This window comes from Heterodontus francisci, chromosome 40 (genome assembly GCF_036365525.1).
Source record: "Heterodontus francisci isolate sHetFra1 chromosome 40, sHetFra1.hap1, whole genome shotgun sequence".
In the NCBI taxonomy this organism is placed as follows: domain Eukaryota; kingdom Metazoa; phylum Chordata; class Chondrichthyes; order Heterodontiformes; family Heterodontidae; genus Heterodontus; species Heterodontus francisci.
Genome location: NC_090410.1, coordinates 10,521,069 through 10,540,939, shown reverse-complemented (window position 1 = coordinate 10,540,939; position 19,871 = coordinate 10,521,069). Strand labels below are relative to the sequence as shown.

Sequence of the window (19,871 nt, the reverse complement as noted above, 5' to 3'; positions counted from 1 at the left end):
GGGTGGCCAAATGTCTGGGTTTCCATTAGGCAGGGGGACAGCTGGGCACCAGTGATGGGCATGTAGTGGCTCTCACCTCCATACTGAAGAGGAGCCCTCCGATTGACCCTACAAACTCCAGCAGGATTGGCGCTGAAGGGCACTGCTGGGTGTCATCCTGGTGTCTGTTGCATGTTTTTGTATTAGTAGTGTTGCAACGCGATCTAGTGAAAGTGTCAGGCTCAGGTAAAGGTTAACTCCGAATTGTTTATTATCTACATTATACCATATGCACACTCCTCAAGCTAGCATCCTCTGTGTTGCTCCTCCTCCAGCCTATCTCGTGACTGTTAGATCGTTCCTCTTACAGTGGGAGGCGTCTTTCTCATTGTCTTCTGCAATAACCCTTTATATCCTTATATTACATCTCCCCCCAAACTTTATCCAACATTTTCCAAACTGTGTGCAGTTTTGGTCTCCTTATCTGAGGAAGGATGTTCTTGCAGTAGAGGGAGTGAGAAGATGATTTACTGGGCTGATTCTTGGGATGGCAGGATTGACGTATGAGGAGAGATTGGGTCGACTAGGCCTGTATTCACGAGTTTAGAAGAATGAGAGGGGATCTCATAGAAACCTATAAAATTCTTACAGGAGTAGTCAGGCTAGATGTAGGAAGGTTGTTCCCGATGGCTGGGGTGTCCAGAACCAGGGGGTCACAGTCTCAGGTTACAGGGTATGCCATTTAGAAACAAGATGAGGAGAAATTTCTTCACTCAGAGGGTGGTGAATCTGTGGAATTCTCTACCGCAGAAGGCAGTGGAGGCCAAGTCATTAAATGTATTTAAGAAGGAGATAGATATATTTCTTAATGCCAAAGGGATCAAGGGGATATGGGGGAGAAAGCAGGAACAGGGTACTGAATTAGACGATCATCCATGATCTTTTTTGAATGGCGGAGCATGGCCTACTCCTCCTATTTTCTATGTTTCTCTGTCCTTCTGCTGCCTTGTACTGGATGGGGTGGGTTTTGATGCTTACACGGGCTGCTCTGAGCTGGGAAGTGTTCCCTTCCTCAATGCTGGTATCTCTTGCCCTGCTGAGCACAAGCAAGTAAATATAGGTGTGTTAGGTCAGGTAGAATTCAAGGTTGGCAGCTTGACTGAAGGGCAAGGCAGAAAGTCAGCCTTCAATAACAACCTTTTGCCTCTTTGTTTTAAAATTTGCGGCTTTGCAGTTATTTCATTAGCTACAAAGTGGGTTATAGGCATTCCTGTAAAATGGCAGCTAATGCAGCCAGTAATTGTTAATTTTTTTTAAATTGAAGTTTCTACAATTACTTGAATTTTGTACTCGCCACTCAATTTTACACTCTGATGTGCACAGTTAGCTGATCTCGACTGGGCAGAAGTTGGGAATGCTGTGATGGGAAAGATTCAGTCACTTCTGTTCAGTGAGCCCAGGTGTGGCAGAGTTTGTATTTGTATCTACAAATGCATGCGTGGGCGCATCAGCTGCAGATATGACTGGGCTTCTGTAACTATTCCCGCCAACCCCCCCCACCCCCCTTTCCCCAAATTCTCCATGTTTGAATAGCTTGTCAGCACTCACTGTGTCAGCTCACTTTGTGAGGTTTCAAACGTACTCTCCTATTACGGTATCCCGTTATGACTCAGCACCTTTGAGAGTGGAAGGTGAAAACATCTTGTAATGGAACTTCTCAATTGAACAGCACAAGTTTTGCTTTAATTCATTTTGTTTCCGGCCAGCCGCCAGCATGGAACAAATTGGCAGTAAAGTCTCGATTGCCTTACAAACTGGCCCGTACTGTGTGTCCCGCGTGGACATTGCGTGTTTTGTACTGATTGTGGGCATTGAGGAGAGAGAGGCTGGTACAGGGCTGTACTTGCTGGATCAAACAGCTGAGGGGGGGGGATGGGCAGCAAGCACTGGGTGAGTCTGTGCTTTCAGGTTTGGTTTGCGTCATAAACCAGCAGCGCAGTACGTGTACCATCTGTGTGCTGCTATGTACCTGTTTGTGAATTTAAATGACAGCAGCCTGCTGCTCTTATTTGCTGAATGGATCTCGAGAAATAAAACTGCACCTTTTACGATGTTGCCTGTGTAATATTATCCCTGATCCATTTGTTTAATTTTCTTCCCTCCCTAAACCTCTCTGCCTCTCCTCCTTTATGTCACCCCTTAAAACGTACCCCTTTAACCAAATATTTGTTCATCTATCCCAATAGCTTCTTATGTGGCTCTGTATCAAAAATTTTTGTTTGCACTCCACAGGAGCATTGAGATGTTTTAATGTTTTATGACATTGAAGGCGCTATATAAATGCAAGTTATATATCAGGAGTCTGGCAACATGTATATTGGCGTAAGCTAGAGGCCTGCTACCCGACCCGGACCCGACAACATGGATCGGGTTCGGGTCGGGTCAGGCCGGACACACAGGGTAAGTGCTCTGCTGGTAAGTATTAAAAATCAAAAAACTTACCTGAGCTGGGAGTCTGGGCAGTTAGCGAGTGACGTCACTATGATGTCATTGCGCCTGCGCTGCAGCTTCTTGCAGGTTGGATGTCAGGAAGGGAAGTAAAGGGATGGTCGGGTCGGGAGGGACTCGGTCCGGGCCAGCGCCGCACCGACACCCCGGTCCTCAGCAACATGTCCGAGACCGATGGTGAATGTGTGAGAGGGAAGCGTGGCTGTGGCTGTGGCTGGGCCGCCCCTCCCGGGGAAAGGCCTGTCCCAGGGCCGGGTTGCCGCTGGTTACCGGCCTGGCCGAAGCCGTGAGTTGGCCAGGGGTCCGGGCCACGGCCTCCGGGGTTGAAGTGCAACATTGTCACCATGTTTATAGGCGGAGACAAATTTCGTATTTGGGCCTGAGGACCTTGGGCTCCAGGGCTGGTTATTGGAGACGGTGTCGTCCACCCCCCATCCCACAGGATGAAGCACCTCACCCCGTCCCCCCCACATTCCTCCTCTCTGCACCCTCCAGCTCCCCTCCTCCCTTTCTCCCCCCCCCCCCCCCCCCAGCTCCCCTCCTCTCCTTCCACCCCCCCCGGGAGCCATCGCTCCCACCCCCCCCGGGAGCCATCGCTCCCACCCCCCCGGGAGCCATCGCTCCCACCCCCCCCGGGAGCCATCGCTCCCACCCCCCCCGGGAGCCATCGCTCCCACCCCCCCCGGGAGCCATCGCTCCCACCCCCCCCCGGGAGCCATCGCTCCCACCCCCCCCGGGAGCCATCGCTCCCACCCCCCCCGGGAGCCATCGCTCCCACCCCCCCCCGGGAGCCATCGCTCCCACCCCCCCCGGGAGCCATCGCTCCCACCCCCCCCCGGGAGCCATCGCTCCCACCCCCCCCCGGGAGCCATCGCTCCCCACCCCCCCCGGGAGCCATCGCTCCCACCCCCCCCGGGAGCCATCGCTCCCACCCCCCCCGGGAGCCATCGCTCCCACCCCCCCCCGGGAGCCATCGCTCCCACCCCCCCCGGGAGCCATCGCTCCCACCCCCCCCCGGGAGCCATCGCTCCCACCCCCCCCCGGGAGCCATCGCTCCCACCCCCCCCCGGGAGCCATCGCTCCCACCCCCCCCCGGGAGCCATCGCTCCCACCCCCCCCGGGAGCCATCGCTCCCACCCCCCCCGGGAGCCATCGCTCCCACCCCCCCCCGGGAGCCATCGCTCCCACCCCCCCCGGGAGCCATCGCTCCCACCCCCCCCCGGGAGCCATCGCTCCCACCCCCCCCGGGAGCCATCGCTCCCACCCCCCCGGGAGCCATCGCTCCCACCCCCCCCGGGAGCCATCGCTCCCACCCCCCCCGGGAGCCATCGCTCCCACCCCCCCCGGGAGCCATCGCTCCCACCCCCCCCGGGAGCCATCGCTCCCACCCCCCCCGGGAGCCATCGCTCCCCACCCCCCCCGGGAGCCATCGCTCCCACCCCCCCCGGGAGCCATCGCTCCACCCCCCCCCCCGGGAGCCATCGCTCCCACCCCCCCCGGGAGCCATCGCTCCCACCCCCCCCGGAGCCATCGCTCCCACCCCCCCCGGGAGCCATCGCTCCCACCCCCCCCCGGGAGCCATCGCTCCCACCCCCCCCCGGGAGCCATCGCTCCCACCCCCCCCCGGGAGCCATCGCTCCCACCCCCCGAAATGTGTTCTTTTTGCAGCTTGTAATTCAGCTATCTTGCACGAAGAGACTCCCGGAAGTAATTACTTCTGACCAGTTCCTTCAGTGCTGGATGTTTGTTTGAGAGACATTTGAAAGAAGATAAAGTCAAACATTTCCAGATCCTTGAGCTGTTTCTCCATGCTTTGAGCTTTATAATTGATGACGTGATCCGCACCCAAATCTTTTCGGAATGAGAGAGTATTCTCAGAGCAGGTGTTGGTCACATGGGCTCCCCAGGCTTTCAAGAGCTGAATAGCAAAGGTACCAATTCACAGATTTATTGAGAGCATACGTTGTTGAGCATATTGATTTGTTCATTGCCTGTTGACATATAGTCAGATTGCAGCTATACTGCTTCCTCCTCCATCAAGTAGTTTTCATCCTTCATGTATTGCTGGATTTGAAGTAAACTCGGATCATGTTCCGGGAAAACAGTGGATTGGGTGATGCTCCTTCTGGTTTTTGACTTCATGACTCAATAGTTAATAATTATGATTTCTTCCTGTGTGTTCAGTAAATTTTAGCTGGGAAAGCATGCTGCTATGCTAATCTCAGGATTATGAGCAATGTTAGAGCCTATTATGTGATCTATTTATGTGATGCTGTTGCTTGTGTCTACCACCATCCCCTTTGTACTGTGGGTTGGATTCGTCGACCAGCAGCTGCACTGGAAGAACGGCAAAAGTGAATGTTGGCAGCCTATTTCCACCATGTGGCTCATCACAGTTTGGCTTGATGTTGCGCCCGACCAGCATCTGCAGTCCCTGCTAGAAGTGTGGACGAGGTGGGAATACAGTCAAGCTCGGCTGTGATGTGCACTGTTTACATTCATCTAAACTCCAACCAATGGAGAGTATTCCCCACGATTCTCATTGACTTCAGTTTGGCTAGGGCTCCTTGATGCCACAGTCGGTCAAATGCTGCAATGATATCCAGGGCAGTCACATTCACCTCACCAGTTCAGCTCTTTTGTCCATGTTTGGACCAAGGGTGGCCAAATGTCTGGGTTTCCATTAGGCAGGGGGACAGCTGGGCACCAGTGATGGGCATGTAGTGGCTCTCACCTCCATACTGAAGAGGAGCCCTCCGATTGACCCTACAAACTCCAGCAGGATTGGCGCTGAAGGGCACTGCTGGGTGTCATCCTGGTGTCTGTTGCATGTTTTTGTATTAGTAGTGTTGCAACGCGATCTAGTGAAAGTGTCAGGCTCAGGTAAAGGTTAACTCCGAATTGTTTATTATCTACATTATACCATATGCACACTCCTCAAGCTAGCATCCTCTGTGTTGCTCCTCCTCCAGCCTATCTCGTGACTGTTAGATCGTTCCTCTTACAGTGGGAGGCGTCTTTCTCATTGTCTTCTGCAATAACCCTTTATATCCTTATATTACATCTCCCCCCAAACTTTATCCAACATTTTCCAAACTGTGTGCAGTTTTGGTCTCCTTATCTGAGGAAGGATGTTCTTGCAGTAGAGGGAGTGAGAAGATGATTTACTGGGCTGATTCTTGGGATGGCAGGATTGACGTATGAGGAGAGATTGGGTCGACTAGGCCTGTATTCACGAGTTTAGAAGAATGAGAGGGGATCTCATAGAAACCTATAAAATTCTTACAGGAGTAGTCAGGCTAGATGTAGGAAGGTTGTTCCCGATGGCTGGGGTGTCCAGAACCAGGGGTCACAGTCTCAGGTTACAGGGTATGCCATTTAGAAACAAGATGAGGAGAAATTTCTTCACTCAGAGGGTGGTGAATCTGTGGAATTCTCTACCGCAGAAGGCAGTGGAGGCCAAGTCATTAAATGTATTTAAGAAGGAGATAGATATATTTCTTAATGCCAAAGGGATCAAGGGATATGGGGAGAAAGCAGGAACAGGGTACTGAATTAGACGATCATCCATGATCTTTTTTGAATGGCGGAGCATGGCCTACTCCTCCTATTTTCTATGTTTCTCTGTCCTTCTGCTGCCTTGTACTGGATGGGGTGGGTTTTGATGCTTACACGGGCTGCTCTGAGCTGGGAAGTGTTCCCTTCCTCAATGCTGGTATCTCTTGCCCTGCTGAGCACAAGCAAGTAAATATAGGTGTGCTAGGTCAGGTAGAATTCAAGGTTGGCAGCTTGACTGAAGGGCAAGGCAGAAAGTCAGCCTTCAATAACAACCTTTTGCCTCTTTGTTTTAAAATTTGCGGCTTTGCAGTTATTTCATTAGCTACAAAGTGGGTTATAGGCATTCCTGTAAAATGGCAGCTAATGCAGCCAGTAATTGTTAATTTTTTTTAAATTGAAGTTTCTACAATTACTTGAATTTTGTACTCGCCACTCAATTTTACACTCTGATGTGCACAGTTAGCTGATCTCGACTGGGCAGAAGTTGGGAATGCTGTGATGGGAAAGATTCAGTCACTTCTGTTCAGTGAGCCCAGGTGTGGCAGAGTTTGTATTTGTATCTACAAATGCATGCGTGGGCGCATCAGCTGCAGATATGACTGGGCTTCTGTAACTATTCCCGCCAACCCCCCCACCCCCCTTTCCCCAAATTCTCCATGTTTGAATAGCTTGTCAGCACTCACTGTGTCAGCTCACATTGTGAGGTTTCAAACGTACTCTCCTATTACGGTATCCCGTTATGACTCAGCACCTTTGAGAGTGGAAGGTGAAAACATCTTGTAATGGAACTTCTCAATTGAACAGCACAAGTTTTGCTTTAATTCATTTTGTTTCCGGCCAGCCGCCAGCATGGAACAAATTGGCAGTAAAGTCTCGATTGCCTTACAAACTGGCCCGTACTGTGTGTCCCGCGTGGACATTGCGTGTTTTGTACTGATTGTGGGCATTGAGGAGAGAGAGGCTGGTACAGGGCTGTACTTGCTGGATCAAACAGCTGAGGGGGGGGGGATGGGCAGCAAGCACTGGGTGAGTCTGTGCTTTCAGGTTTGGTTTGCGTCATAAACCAGCAGCGCAGTACGTGTACCATCTGTGTGCTGCTATGTACCTGTTTGTGAATTTAAATGACAGCAGCCTGCTGCTCTTATTTGCTGAATGGATCTCGAGAAATAAAACTGCACCTTTTACGATGTTGCCTGTGTAATATTATCCCTGATCCATTTGTTTAATTTTCTTCCCTCCCTAAACCTCTCTGCCTCTCCTCCTTTATGTCACCCCTTAAAACGTACCCCTTTAACCAAATATTTGTTCATCTATCCCAATAGCTTCTTATGTGGCTCTGTATCAAAAATTTTTGTTTGCACTCCACAGGAGCATTGAGATGTTTTAATGTTTTATGACATTGAAGGCGCTATATAAATGCAAGTTATATATCAGGAGTCTGGCAACATGTATATTGGCGTAAGCTAGAGGCCTGCGACCCGACAACATGGATCGGGTTCGGGTCGGGTCGGGTCAGGCCGGACACACAGGGTAAGTGCTCTGCTGGTAAGTATTAAAAATCAAAAAACTTACCTGAGCTGGGAGTCTGGGCAGTTAGCGAGTGACGTCACTATGATGTCATTGCGCCTGCGCTGCAGCTTCTTGCAGGTTGGATGTCAGGAAGGGAAGTAAAGGGATGGTCGGGTCGGGAGGGACTCGGTCCGGGCCAGCGCCGCACCGACACCCCGGTCCTCAGCAACATGTCCGAGACCGATGGTGAATGTGTGAGAGGGAAGCGTGGCTGTGGCTGGGCCGCCCCTCCCGGGGAAAGGCCTGTCCCAGGGCCGGGTTGCCGCTGGTTACCGGCCTGGCCGAAGCCGTGAGTTGGCCAGGGGTCCGGGCCACGGCCTCCGGGGTTGAAGTGCAACATTGTCACCATGTTTATAGGCGGAGACAAATTTCGTATTTGGGCCTGAGGACCTTGGGCTCCAGGGCTGGTTATTGGAGACGGTGTCGTCCCAACCCCCATCCCACAGGATGAAGCACCTCACCCCGTCCCCCCACATTCCTCCTCTCTGCACCCTCCAGCTCCCCTCCTCCCTTTCTCCCCCCCCCCCCCCCAGCTCCCCTCCTCCCTTCCCCCCACCCCCCCCAGCTCCCCTCCTCCCTTCCCCCCACCCCCCCCAGCTCCCCTCCTCGTTTCCCCCCCCAGCTCCCCTCCTCGTTTCCCCCCCCCCAGCTCCCCTCCTCGTTTCCCCCCCCCAGCTTCCCTCCTCGTTCCCCCCCCCCCCAGCTCCCCTCCTCGTTTCCCCCCCCCAGCTCCCCTCCTCGTTTCCCCCCCCCCAGCTCCCCTCCTCGTTTCCCCCCCCCAGCTCCCCTCCTCGTTTCCCCCCCCCAGCTCCCCTCCTCGTTTTCCCCCCCCCAGCTCCCCTCCTCGTTTCCCCCCCCAGCTCCCCTCCTCGTTTCCCCCCCCAGCTCCCCTCCTCGTTTTCCCCCCCCCAGCTCCCCTCCTCGTTTTCCCCCCCCCAGCTCCCCTCCTCGTTTTCCCCCCCCCAGCTCCCCTCCTCGTTTTCCCCCCCCCAGCTCCCCTCCTCGTTTTCCCCCCCCCAGCTCCCCTCCTCGTTTTCCCCCCCCCCAGCTCCCCTCCTCGTTTTCCCCCCCCCAGCTCCCCTCCTCGTTTTCCCCCCCCCAGCTCCCCTCCTCGTTTTCCCCCCCCCAGCTCCCCTCCTCGTTTTCCCCCCCCCAGCTCCCCTCCTCGTTTTCCCCCCCCCAGCTCCCCTCCTCGTTTTCCCCCCCCCAGCTCCCCTCCTCGTTTTCCCCCCCCCAGCTCCCCTCCTCGTTTTCCCCCCCCCAGCTCCCCTCCTCGTTTTCCCCCCCCCAGCTCCCCTCCTCGTTTTCCCCCCCCCAGCTCCCCTCCTCGTTTTCCCCCCCCCAGCTCCCCTCCTCGTTTTTCCCCCCCCAGCTCCCCTCCTCGTTTTTCCCCCCCCAGCTCCCCTCCTCGTTTTTCCCCCCCCCAGCTCCCCTCCTCGTTTTCCCCCCCCCAGCTCCCCTCCTCGTTTTCCCCCCCCCAGCTCCCCTCCTCGTTTTCCCCCCCCCAGCTCCCCTCCTCGTTTTCCCCCCCCCAGCTCCCCTCCTCGTTTTCCCCCCCCCAGCTCCCCTCCTCGTTTTCCCCCCCCCAGCTCCCCTCCTCGTTTTCCCCCCCCCAGCTCCCCTCCTCGTTTTCCCCCCCCCAGCTCCCCTCCTCGTTTTCCCCCCCCCAGCTCCCCTCCTCGTTTTCCCCCCCCCAGCTCCCCTCCTCGTTTTCCCCCCCCCAGCTCCCCTCCTCGTTTTCCCCCCCCCAGCTCCCCTCCTCGTTTTCCCCCCCCCAGCTCCCCTCCTCGTTTTCCCCCCCCCAGCTCCCCTCCTCGTTTTCCCCCCCCCAGCTCCCCTCCTCGTTTTCCCCCCCCCAGCTCCCCTCCTCGTTTTCCCCCCCCCCAGCTCCCCTCCTCGTTTTCCCCCCCCCCAGCTCCCCTCCTCGTTTCCCCCCCCCCAGCTCCCCTCCTCGTTTTCCCCCCCCCAGCTCCCCTCCTCGTTTTCCCCCCCCCAGCTCCCCTCCTCGTTTTCCCCCCCCCAGCTCCCCTCCTCGTTTTCCCCCCCCCAGCTCCCCTCCTCGTTTTCCCCCCCCCAGCTCCCCTCCTCGTTTTCCCCCCCCCCCAGCTCCCCTCCTCGTTTTCCCCCCCCCAGCTCCCCTCCTCGTTTCCCCCCCCCAGCTCCCCTCCTCGTTTCCCCCCCCCAGCTCCCCTCCTCGTTCCCCCCCCCAGCTCCCCTCCTCGTTCCCCCCCCCCCAGCTCCCCTCCTCGTTCCCCCCCCCCAGCTCCCCTCCTCGTTCCCCCCCCCCAGCTCCCCTCCTCGTTCCCCCCCCCCCCAGCTCCCCTCCTCGTTTCCCCCCCCCCCCAGCTCCCCTCCTCGTTTTCCCCCCCCCCCCCAGCTCCCCTCCTCGTTTTCCCCCCCCCTCCCTCCAGCTCTCCTCCTTCCACCCCCCCCAGCTCTCTCTCCCCCCATCCCCCCCCGGGAACCATCGCTCCCACCCCCCCTAAAACGTACCCCTTTAACCAAATTTTTGTTCATCTATCCCAATAGCTTCTTTTGTGGCTCTGTATCAAATTTTTGTTTGCACTTCACAGGAGCATTGAGATGTTTTATGACATTGAAGGCGCTATATAAATGCAAGTTGTTATATATCAGGAGTCTTGCAACATGTATACTGGCGTAAGCTGGAGGCCTGCTACCCGACGGGACCCGACAACATGTGTCGGGTTCGGGTTGTGTCGGGCCCGGCTTTCAGCCTCTGGTCGGGTCAGGCCGAGTCCAGGTCGAGTTGGGTTGGGTCAGGCCGGACACACAGGGTAAGTGCTCTGCTGGTAAGTATTAAAAATAAAAAACTTAACTGAGCTGGGAGTCTGGGCAGTTAGTGAGTGACGTCACTATGATGTCATTGCGCGTGCGCTGCAGCTTCTTGCAGGTTCGATGTCAGGAAGGTAAGTAAAGGGATGGTCGGGTTGGACTCGGGCCGTGTCGGTCTCAGGTCCGCTGTGGTTTTGTCGGGTTCCTTATCCCGGCCTAATGCAGGCCTCGAGCGTATGCCACCACCATCCCCAGTATTTCATGGATGCTGGTTGCAGTCTCAAACATGCAATTATTCGTCTGAGAATCCAGTCAGTGTGTGTTGTTCTTCATCTGAGAATCTAGTCAGTGAGTGTTGCTAGGCCATTTGGCTACAGAGGGGGTGGAATGGGAACAACGCCCGATTCTGTATTTAGCTGATAACCCCACATTTGTACATTCTGGCAGAAATCACTCGACAGAGACCTGAAGCAGCTGGCTTTCCCCTCTCTCGAACCAGGGTGCTGAGATCAGCAGATTAATGGCGGTCTCACCCAACACATTAACAGATTACTTACTCTGAGGTCCAAAGTATAATAATCTTCAGTTATGCATTAACTACAATGATTATCCCTTTAGTGAAGTGAGCACTTCCAGTGAGTTTGGTAGCAGCAACCTCTGTTGGGGGTGTGGGATTGCCGGCATCTCGACATGTAACAGTATATGTGCCGTTCTCCCTCCAGGCTACATGTAGAAATATAAATTGCCCAGTTCACTTTGTTCAGGTAGCGATGCAGGTTGATTTTTTTTTTTGATTAGCTTTGTGAACTACCAACAGATTCTCCATCCATGCTTCCACCAGGTGACTAATGGAGCAGAGTGAGCCCTGTAGACTGGAAGGAGGGATGGGGATAGCAGAGTGTCACTTCCCCAGAACTGGCGTGGTAAAGTAACCTGCACTCTGTTCACGCTAAGCATTAGTGCTGTTATCTGATTTGAGCCGAATCTGCAGTGCTGGTTCTGGGATGGTGCCTTTTGCAGTAATAAATGTGGGAACAGTAATAAATGTGTTGCTTGTTTGAAATTGTGGTTGCGTTTAGCAGTGTTGTCATTAAGATTTTCAGGTATTTGTGCTGATGGCTGTTGAATTTTCAATGTACTTGTTTCCAGGATGCTGGCAGAGCTGCAATTACTGCCCATTCCTTGTCACTCTAGTTTGTGCAGCTGAGTGGCTTGCTAGGTAGAAGCAATTCAATCAATCTTGCAGTGTGAACTAGTCATGCACATGGAATTCACAGCACAGAATCAGGCCATTTAGCCCAACAGGTCTTTGCTGGTGTTTAAACTCCACGTGACCCTCCTTCCATCTTGCATTTGCAGATTTCCTACATTAGCAAATCAGTTGGGGTTTTTACAACAATCCAGCAGCTGTCATGGTCATTTTTGTTTCTGATGCCAGCCCCCACATAATTTATTGAATCCAATTTCATAACTTGCCAAGGTGGGGCCTGAAATCATGCCATCTGGGTGCTCGTCCCGTACCGTAACCACCTTTCCTCCACAGAGCTGGGACTGTTTGACTACCTTGCTGCCTGCCCGTGGCTGAGCTGTGCAGACCGGACAGGACCTAGATTTGTTCTGAGTTAACTGATCTCAGCAGTAGCTGCAGATTGGCCTCTGCCGCTCCTACCCTGCTTCCCCCAGAGCTAGAGAGGGAAGGATTGCACAGGGTTCGCACTGCTGATCTCTAATGGGAAGGTACGTGTGCAGACAGGATCAGGGTTTAGTTTTGATGCTCCCCTTCCCCTACCATCCATTGTCGAGGATCAAGCATGCATGCCAACAGACCAAGCTACAAGTGGGCAGGTGGCATTCTGAGAGGCAGGGAGAAAACTGATGAAAGAAAGGAATGTAACAGCATCCAGCGTTGCAACTATAGTTTGACCTAGGTCTGACTGTCCTCAGCTTCTGTTCAGGGACAGTGCTGTATTTATTCTCAGTTGAATCTTATACGTGCAGTCGGTTTAGTGATGCAGCTCAATTTATATTGATAGGCTGAGTGGATTGCTTCTTCGAAGTTGTGGATTCCTTTGAGCTTTTTCGCTAGAATTGTAAAACCTGGTGGTGGTTCTGTTTGCAAGACGTCCATGTGAGCCGAGGATACCTCTCCATCTTTGTCCTTTAAGTCATCCCTTAAACCCTACTTCTAAACCAAACTTTTGGTTACCTAGCCTAACCTCTTGTAGCTCAGTGTCAAATTTTGTCCATTAATGCTCCTGTGAAGCATCTTGGTACATAATGTTAAAGGCGCTATATAAATGTAAATGTTGAGTCGCTGGATGTTATGGTGCAAGAAAGTACCAGGTTTGATCTCTGGTCTGTGTAAAGGCCACTGAAGATTATCTGGAATCATAAGACAGTAGTGGAATGTGAGTGGAGGGGGTTACAAGAAAGTGATCAGAGATGGCTTTATCTGTGGTCAGCATGATGGGGGTAGAGAGGTCATGGGGGTGGCTGTGAATATGGGTAGTGGAGTTTATATGGAGTGAGCGATTAAGGGAAGTAGAAGTGATGGGCTCATTTCCAGAGTGGCAGCCAGAATGCATGTGGATGGACTCGGACACTCTAGATACATTGGTGTAGTTACATAGCAAGATTAGGATACATATGCCCTGGTAATAAACCAGGGAACTGAGAGGAGACAAGAGAAGGTCCAGTAAAAATAGTCATACTCACGGAATCATACCTTACAGACAATGTCCCAGACACTGCAATCACTATCCCTGGGTATGTCCTGTCCCACCGGCAGGACAGTCCGAGCAGAGGTGGCGGCACAGTGGTCTACAGTAGGGAGGGAGTTGCCCTGGGAGTTCTCAACATCGACTCCGGACCCCATTAAGTCTCATGGCATCAGGTCAAACATGGGCAAGGTAACCTCCTACTGATTACCACCTACTGCCCTCCCTCAGCTGATGAGTCAGTACTCCTCCATGTTGAACACCACTTGGAGGAAGCACTGAGGGTGGCAAGGGCACAAAATGTACTCTGGGTGGGGGACTTCAATGTCTATCACCAAGAGTGGCTGGGTAGCACCACTACTGCCCGAGCTGGCCAAATACTAAAGGACATAGCTGCTAGACTGAGTCTGCGGCAGGTGGTGGAGGAACCAACATGAGGTTCCTTGTCTGCACCAGTCTGCCTGCCGTAGATGCTTCTGTCCATGACAGTATTGGTAGGAGTGACCACTGCACAGTCCTTGTGGAGACGAAGTCCCGCCTTCGCATTGAGGGTACCGTCCATCGTGTTGTGCGGCACTATCACTGTGCTAAATGGGATAGATATCGAACGGACCTAGCAATGCAAAACTGAGCATCCATGAGGTGCTGTGGGCCATCAGCAGCAGCAGAATTGTACTCAACCACAATCTGTAACCTCATGGCCTGGCATATCCCCCACTCTACCATTACCGTCAAGCCAGGAGACCAACCCTGGTTCAATGAAAAGTGCCGGAGGGCATGCCAGGAGCAGCACCACGCATACTTCAAAATAAGGTGTCAACCTGGTGAAGCTACAACCCAGGACTACTTGCATGCCAAACTGCATAAGCAGCATGCAATAGACAGAGCTAAGCAATCCCATAATCAACAGATCAGATCTAAGCTCTGCAGTCCTGCCACATCCAGTCGTGAATGGTGGTGGACAATTAAACAACTAACTGGAGGAGGTGGCTCCACAAATAAATGATGGGGGAGCCCAGCACATCAGTGCGAAAGATAAGGCTGAAGCATTTGCAACAATCTTCAGCCAGAAGTGCCGGGTTGATGATCCATCTCGGCCCCTCCTGAAGTCCCCAGCATTACAGATGCCAGACTTCAGCCAATTTGATTCACTCTGTGTGATATCAAGAAATGACTGAAAGCACTGGATACTGCAAAGGCTATGGGTCCTGACAATATTCCGGCAATAGTACTGAAGACCTGTGCTCCAGAACTTGCCTCACCCCTAGCCAAGCTGTTCCAGTACAGCTACAACACTGGCATCTGCCCTGCAATGTGGAAAATTGCCCAGGTATGTCCTGTACACACAAAGCAGGACAAGTCCAACCCGGCCAATTACCGCCCCATCAGTCTACTCTCGATCATCAGTAAAGTGATGGAAGGTGTCATCAATAACCTGCTCAGTGATGCTCAGTTTGGGTTCCACCAGGACCACTCAGCTCCTGACCTCATTACAGCCTTGGTTCAAACATGGACAAAAGAGCTGAACTCGAGGTGAGGTGAGAGTGACTGCCCTTGACATCAAGGCAGGATTTGACCGAGTATGGCATCAAGGAGCCCTAGCAAAACTAAAGTCAATGGAAATCAGGGGTAAACTCTCTGCTGGTTGGAGTCATACCTAGCGCAAAGAAAGATGGTTGTGGTTGTTGGAGGTGCTCCAGGACATCACTGCAGGAGTTCCTCAGGGTAGTGACCTAGGCCCAACCATCTTCAGCTGCTCCATCAATGCACTTCCTTCAATCATAAGATCAGAAGTGGGGATGTTCGCTGATGATTGCATAATGTTCAGCACCATTCGCGACGACTCAAATACTGAAGCAGTCTGTGTAGAAATGCAGCAAGACCTGGACAATATCCAGGCTTGGGCTGATAAGTGGCAAGTAACATTAGCGCCACACAAGTGCCAGACAATGACCATCTCCAACAAGAGAGAATCTAACCATCTCCCCTTGACATTCAATGGCATTGCCATCGCTGAATCCCCCACTATCAACATCCTAGGGGCTACCTTTGACCAGAAACTGAACTGGAGTAGCCATATAAATACTGTGGCTACAAGAGCAGGTCAAAGGCTAGGAATCCTGAGGCGAGTAACTCACCTCCTGACTCCCCAAAGCCTGTCCACCATCTACAAGGCACAAGTCAGGAGTGTGATGAAATACTCTCCACTTGCCTGAATGGGTGCAGCTCCAACAACACTCAAGCTCAACACCATCCAGAACAAAGCAGCCGCTTGATTGACACATCATCCACAAACATTCACTCCCTCCACCACTGACAGCAGTGTGTACCATCTACAAAATGCACTGCAGCAATACACCAAGGCTCCTTAGACAGCACCTTCCAAACCCGTGACCTCTACCACCTCGAAGGACAAGAGCAGCAGATGCATGGGAACATCACCACCTGCAAGTTCCTGTCCAAGTCCCACACCGTCCTGACTTGGAACTGTATCGCCGTTCCTTCATTGTCGCCGGGTCAAAATCCTGGAACTCCCTTCCTAACAGCACTGTGGGTGTACCTACCTCACATGGTCTGCAGCGTTTCAAGAAGGCAGCTCACCACCACCTTCTCAAGGGCAATTAGGGATGGTCAATAAATGCTGGCATAGCCAGTGATGCCCACATCCCATGAATGAATTTAAAAAAAAGTAAAATTCCCTTCTAATCCACATGGTAAAATGGAATTTGACTTCCTCTGTCACTAAGTCTGTGATCAAGGTTCTGGCTGATGTTTATCGAGGTGTACAAGTAACAGTTTGAACTTGCTGCTTGTACTGAAACAACAAACCCGGCCCACCTGCGGCCTCGATATCAGTTACACATGGAAGTTAAGTCCAGATCAGATTTGGTTCTTATGTATTGTCACCTTTCCCCAGCTGGAACACCCATTGAAACCCTGCACTGTTTATTGTGTGAAGACCAATCATTTGTGTAATTACAAGTGGCACTGCTCCTGGAATCAATGCTGTATGCGTTGCCATGTTTCAGGATCATGTGGGGGAGGTAAAGATTTTTTTAAAAGTGGCAAATTGGAGAAGGAAAATGCTTGGCTATACATTCCTGTGACACTTTTGGTTCAATAAAGCTTACCATTGGTGAGACATTTTGGGCCAAATCACAGCGGAGTTTCAATTGGTTTATAGTTTTACTGAACTGTTCAAAATCCTAAAAGTAGAATATTGGTTGCTCATGGATTAGTATTCAATTAGCCATTGCCCAACTGTACATTGTATCTGAGGCACAGCCAAGTCTGATCAAGTTCTTGCCTGACATCCACACTACTTTTCATCAGGAGTGACTGAACTGTCATCAGAAGCTGAGTTCCTGACCATCCTGATTAGCCTGGTGGCACAGTGTCAGGTTCCAGCATCCCTTTCATCACTGTAGCTGAGATAAGCACTCATAGCACAGACAAGAATGGCATCTACACTAAGCCATGGGGCTCCTAACTATCGGCCAGTTTTCTTCCAAGGTTGTTTAAGAATTCAGTGTAATTTTTAAAATTGTTCTTTCTGAATTAATTCATTTGTGGACATCGCTGGCATTTTTTGACCACCCCTAGTTGCCCTTGAGAAGGTGGTGGTGAGCTGTTGCCTTGAGCTGCTTCAGTCCTTGTGGTTAATGGATGCTTTTTTACTGAGATAACAATTCTGAGATGGCCTTCCTTCATCCTCCACCTCCAAGTGTGAAACATCATCTAGATTTTCAATCAATTTTCATTACCTTTCTTGTGAGGGTGAAATAAGTAAGGAAAAACTTGGATCAATGCTGGTGGTGCTTCCAGTGTCCCTGCTTGGATTAAATATGCTTCTTTCTCTCTCATTTCCTGGAAGAGTCTGCAAGTTAATAACATCAAAATGTAATCATCGAGGAACTGAGTGAAGAGCTGTTGTGGGTGTGCTCTGTGTGCTGCTTCCGGCTCAAACCGAATGTTATCAAATTAACCATGCAGCTCCCCTGATGACTCAGTCTGTCCTGAGTCAGCTGATCTCACTCAGGATTCCTGCTTCTGCTTACTGTCCACCAACAAGTGTAGACAGATCCCAGCTGAGGATGGGATTGGACAGCATTACAATGTGCTTCTATATGCCTTTAACATAGTTAACATGGGAAAATGTCCCAAGGAGCAATATCATTTGACACTGAGCCACATGAGACATTAGGACATGTGACAAAAAGCTTGTTCGAAATAGTAGATACGTCTTGAGGGAAGGGGAAGGCTTAGGGAAGAAATTCCAGAGCTTGGGGACTAGACAGCTGAGAACATAGCTGCCATTGGGGGGGGGGGGGGATGGTTGGGGGGCACCAGAGACCAGAATTGCAGGAGCACACAGTTCTCAGGGTTGTAGGGACCAGGAGCTTCAACGAGCACAGGAGTGATGGGTGATCAGGAATTGGTGCAAGTTACGATATGGGCAGCAGAGTATTGGATGAGCTCAAGTTCACAGGGTGTAAGATGTGAGGCCAGCTAGGAGAGCTGTAGAATAGTTGAGTCTGGCAGTGATGGATGAGAGTTTTAGCAAAGATGGGCTGGGGTGGAGGCAGAGGCTACTGCAGAAGTGGGAAAAGGTATAGTTTTTAATTAGGAAGTGCACTGAGTAGCCTATTGACACTCGCTATCAAGCCTCGAGCATCAATGAGGTGAGTTACTGGACCTCTACAACATCTGTGAAACTGTAGTCAAAGAAGCCAATGCCTTAATCAGAGGAGGTAATAGAAAATGAGTGGGGGTAGGCTGGGGTAGGAAGCACAACCAAGTTTTGTGTATGTTGTATGCAGAATAAGCTGTACTTTGCTGTGTTTTTTAAAATTATACTTTGGATATTATGTTTGGTTGCATATGAGAGCAGACTTGTTTGTGTAGCTCAGTCAGCAAGTAATTGTAAGTAATCCTAACTACCTTTGCCTACACTCTTTGTGCTTCAAAAGTAAGTCAATATGTGAAGCTTTGTGTGACACTAAGTATTGTTTGAGATGTGTTCTGGTTTAATTTATATAAATATGCTTGTTGAGCATAGCTATTAAGCAACTTTTCCCTTCATCACCCCCACTCGCCTGAAGGTGCTGTCTCTTGTTGGTATGTTCCTGTTTGCTTCCAGCGTCTTTTATGGGACAGGTTACAACTGAGCCCAGTCCTGTCATCACGTGACCTCAATGCGCATTCCCAGCAGGTGTTTACTGGGTAATAGGAGTGGAGGGTGGGACGTGGTCTGGAGGGGTGGTAAGGGTCCCTGGCTGGTTGCGCTAGTGCCTTACCAGAATGCCATCACCAGCCACAATACCCGTTATCCTGTCTGCCACTGGGGAACTTGACGCAGAGTTGGAATTGAATGTAGTGTCTTGTTGTTCTTTGTGACTGTTCAACAGTGTGAAGTTATTTCATCAAGATGCAAGTGGTAAATTGTGTACCTTAGTCCCTGAGGCTTTTTTTTATTCATTCATGGGCTGTGAGCAATATTGGCAATGCCAACATTTATTGTCCATCCCTAATTGCCCTTGTAAAGGTGGTGGTGAGCTGCCTTCTTGAACTGCTGCAGTCCGTGTCGTGCAGGTACACCCACAGTGCTGTTAGGGAGTTCAGGGTTTTGACCCAGTGACAGTGAAGGAACGGCAATATAGTTCCAAGTCAGGGTGGTGTGTGGCTTTGAGGGGAACTTGCAGTTGGTGGTGTTTCTGTGTGTCTGCACCCCTCCTAGGTGGTAGAGGTCATGGGTTTGGAAGGTGCTGTCAAAGGAGCCTTGGTGTGTTGCTGCAGTGCATCTTGTAGATGGTGCACATTGCAGCCACTATGCGCCTGTGGTGGTTGGGGTGTTGATCAAGCGGTTTCTTTGTCCTGGATGGTGTTGAGCTTCTTGTGTATTATTCGAGCTGCACCCTGTATTGCATCGCACCCCTGACTTGTGCCTTGTAGATGGTGGACAGGCTTTGGAAAGTCAGGAGGTGAGTTACTCGCTGCAGAATTCCCAGCCGCTTACCTGCTCTTATAGCCACAGTATTGTAGTCTGTATGTAGCTGCAGTCTTTGGTAGCCTGCTGATGTTTATAGTCTAACTGTGAGTGCACCTCGTTCCGATTATTATCATACACAATATTTTGAATGGTGAGTCTGGCTGAAACTTTGGTCACTTCCTCTACTGTGTCCAAAGCCCTTTGTTAAACTCTGGAAATAAAGAAAGAGAGACTTGCATTTATATAGCTCCTTTCAGGACCACCAGGCACCAATGAAGTACTTTTGAAGTGTAGTCATTGTTGTAACTTAGAAAATACATACAGAACTATCAGGCCTCATCAGGGTCTGTGCATTAACCTGTCTATTGGATGCTGATGGACCTGTCGTCTCTTTACAGCACCCTGCACGTTTAGTATTCCAAGTGTCTGCGGTTCTTGTCCTTTCTTAACAGTGAAATACTTGTGCTTTTGAAGTCACTTGGCTCTATAATCCTTTGTGAAGTTATTTTCATCTTTTATAAAAGAGAAAAGGCCTTGCATTTATACAGGGCCTTTCATGACCTCTGGATGTCCCAGAATGCTTTACAGCCAATTAAGTACTTCTGAAGTGTAGACACTGTTGTGATAGCTTCACTGTTTTTGGCAGTTTTTGTAGACAAATATCTTCAGTGTAAAATACTGATTGAACAACATTCACAAAAGCGAGATCAGCCATCCCAATGGCTCGGAGCCACACAGACCAGAAAAGTCGCCAATTA

The 19,871-nt window shown here is 51.4% G+C and overlaps 1 protein-coding gene across 5 annotated transcripts in view; it reads left to right on the top strand.

Moving 5' to 3' along the window:
- The first annotated feature begins 4,136 nt into the window (after positions 1-4,136).
- Positions 4,137-19,871, top strand: part of rab4b (RAB4B, member RAS oncogene family) — a 91,486-nt gene continuing 75,751 nt past the window's right edge. For 3 of the 5 annotated variants that reach the window (XR_010969807.1, XR_010969806.1, XM_068019030.1), the window contains exon 1: positions 7,683-7,800. Coding sequence is in view for 3 of the 5 variants with exons in the window: in XM_068019030.1 (XP_067875131.1) it covers positions 7,698-7,800 (103 nt within the window). In the remaining 2 variants the exon portion in view is untranslated. Of the gene's footprint in view, positions 4,419-7,682; positions 7,801-11,220; positions 11,249-19,871 lie in introns of those variants that run through there. The other 2 variants (XM_068019031.1, XM_068019032.1) reach the window with 2 other exon arrangements.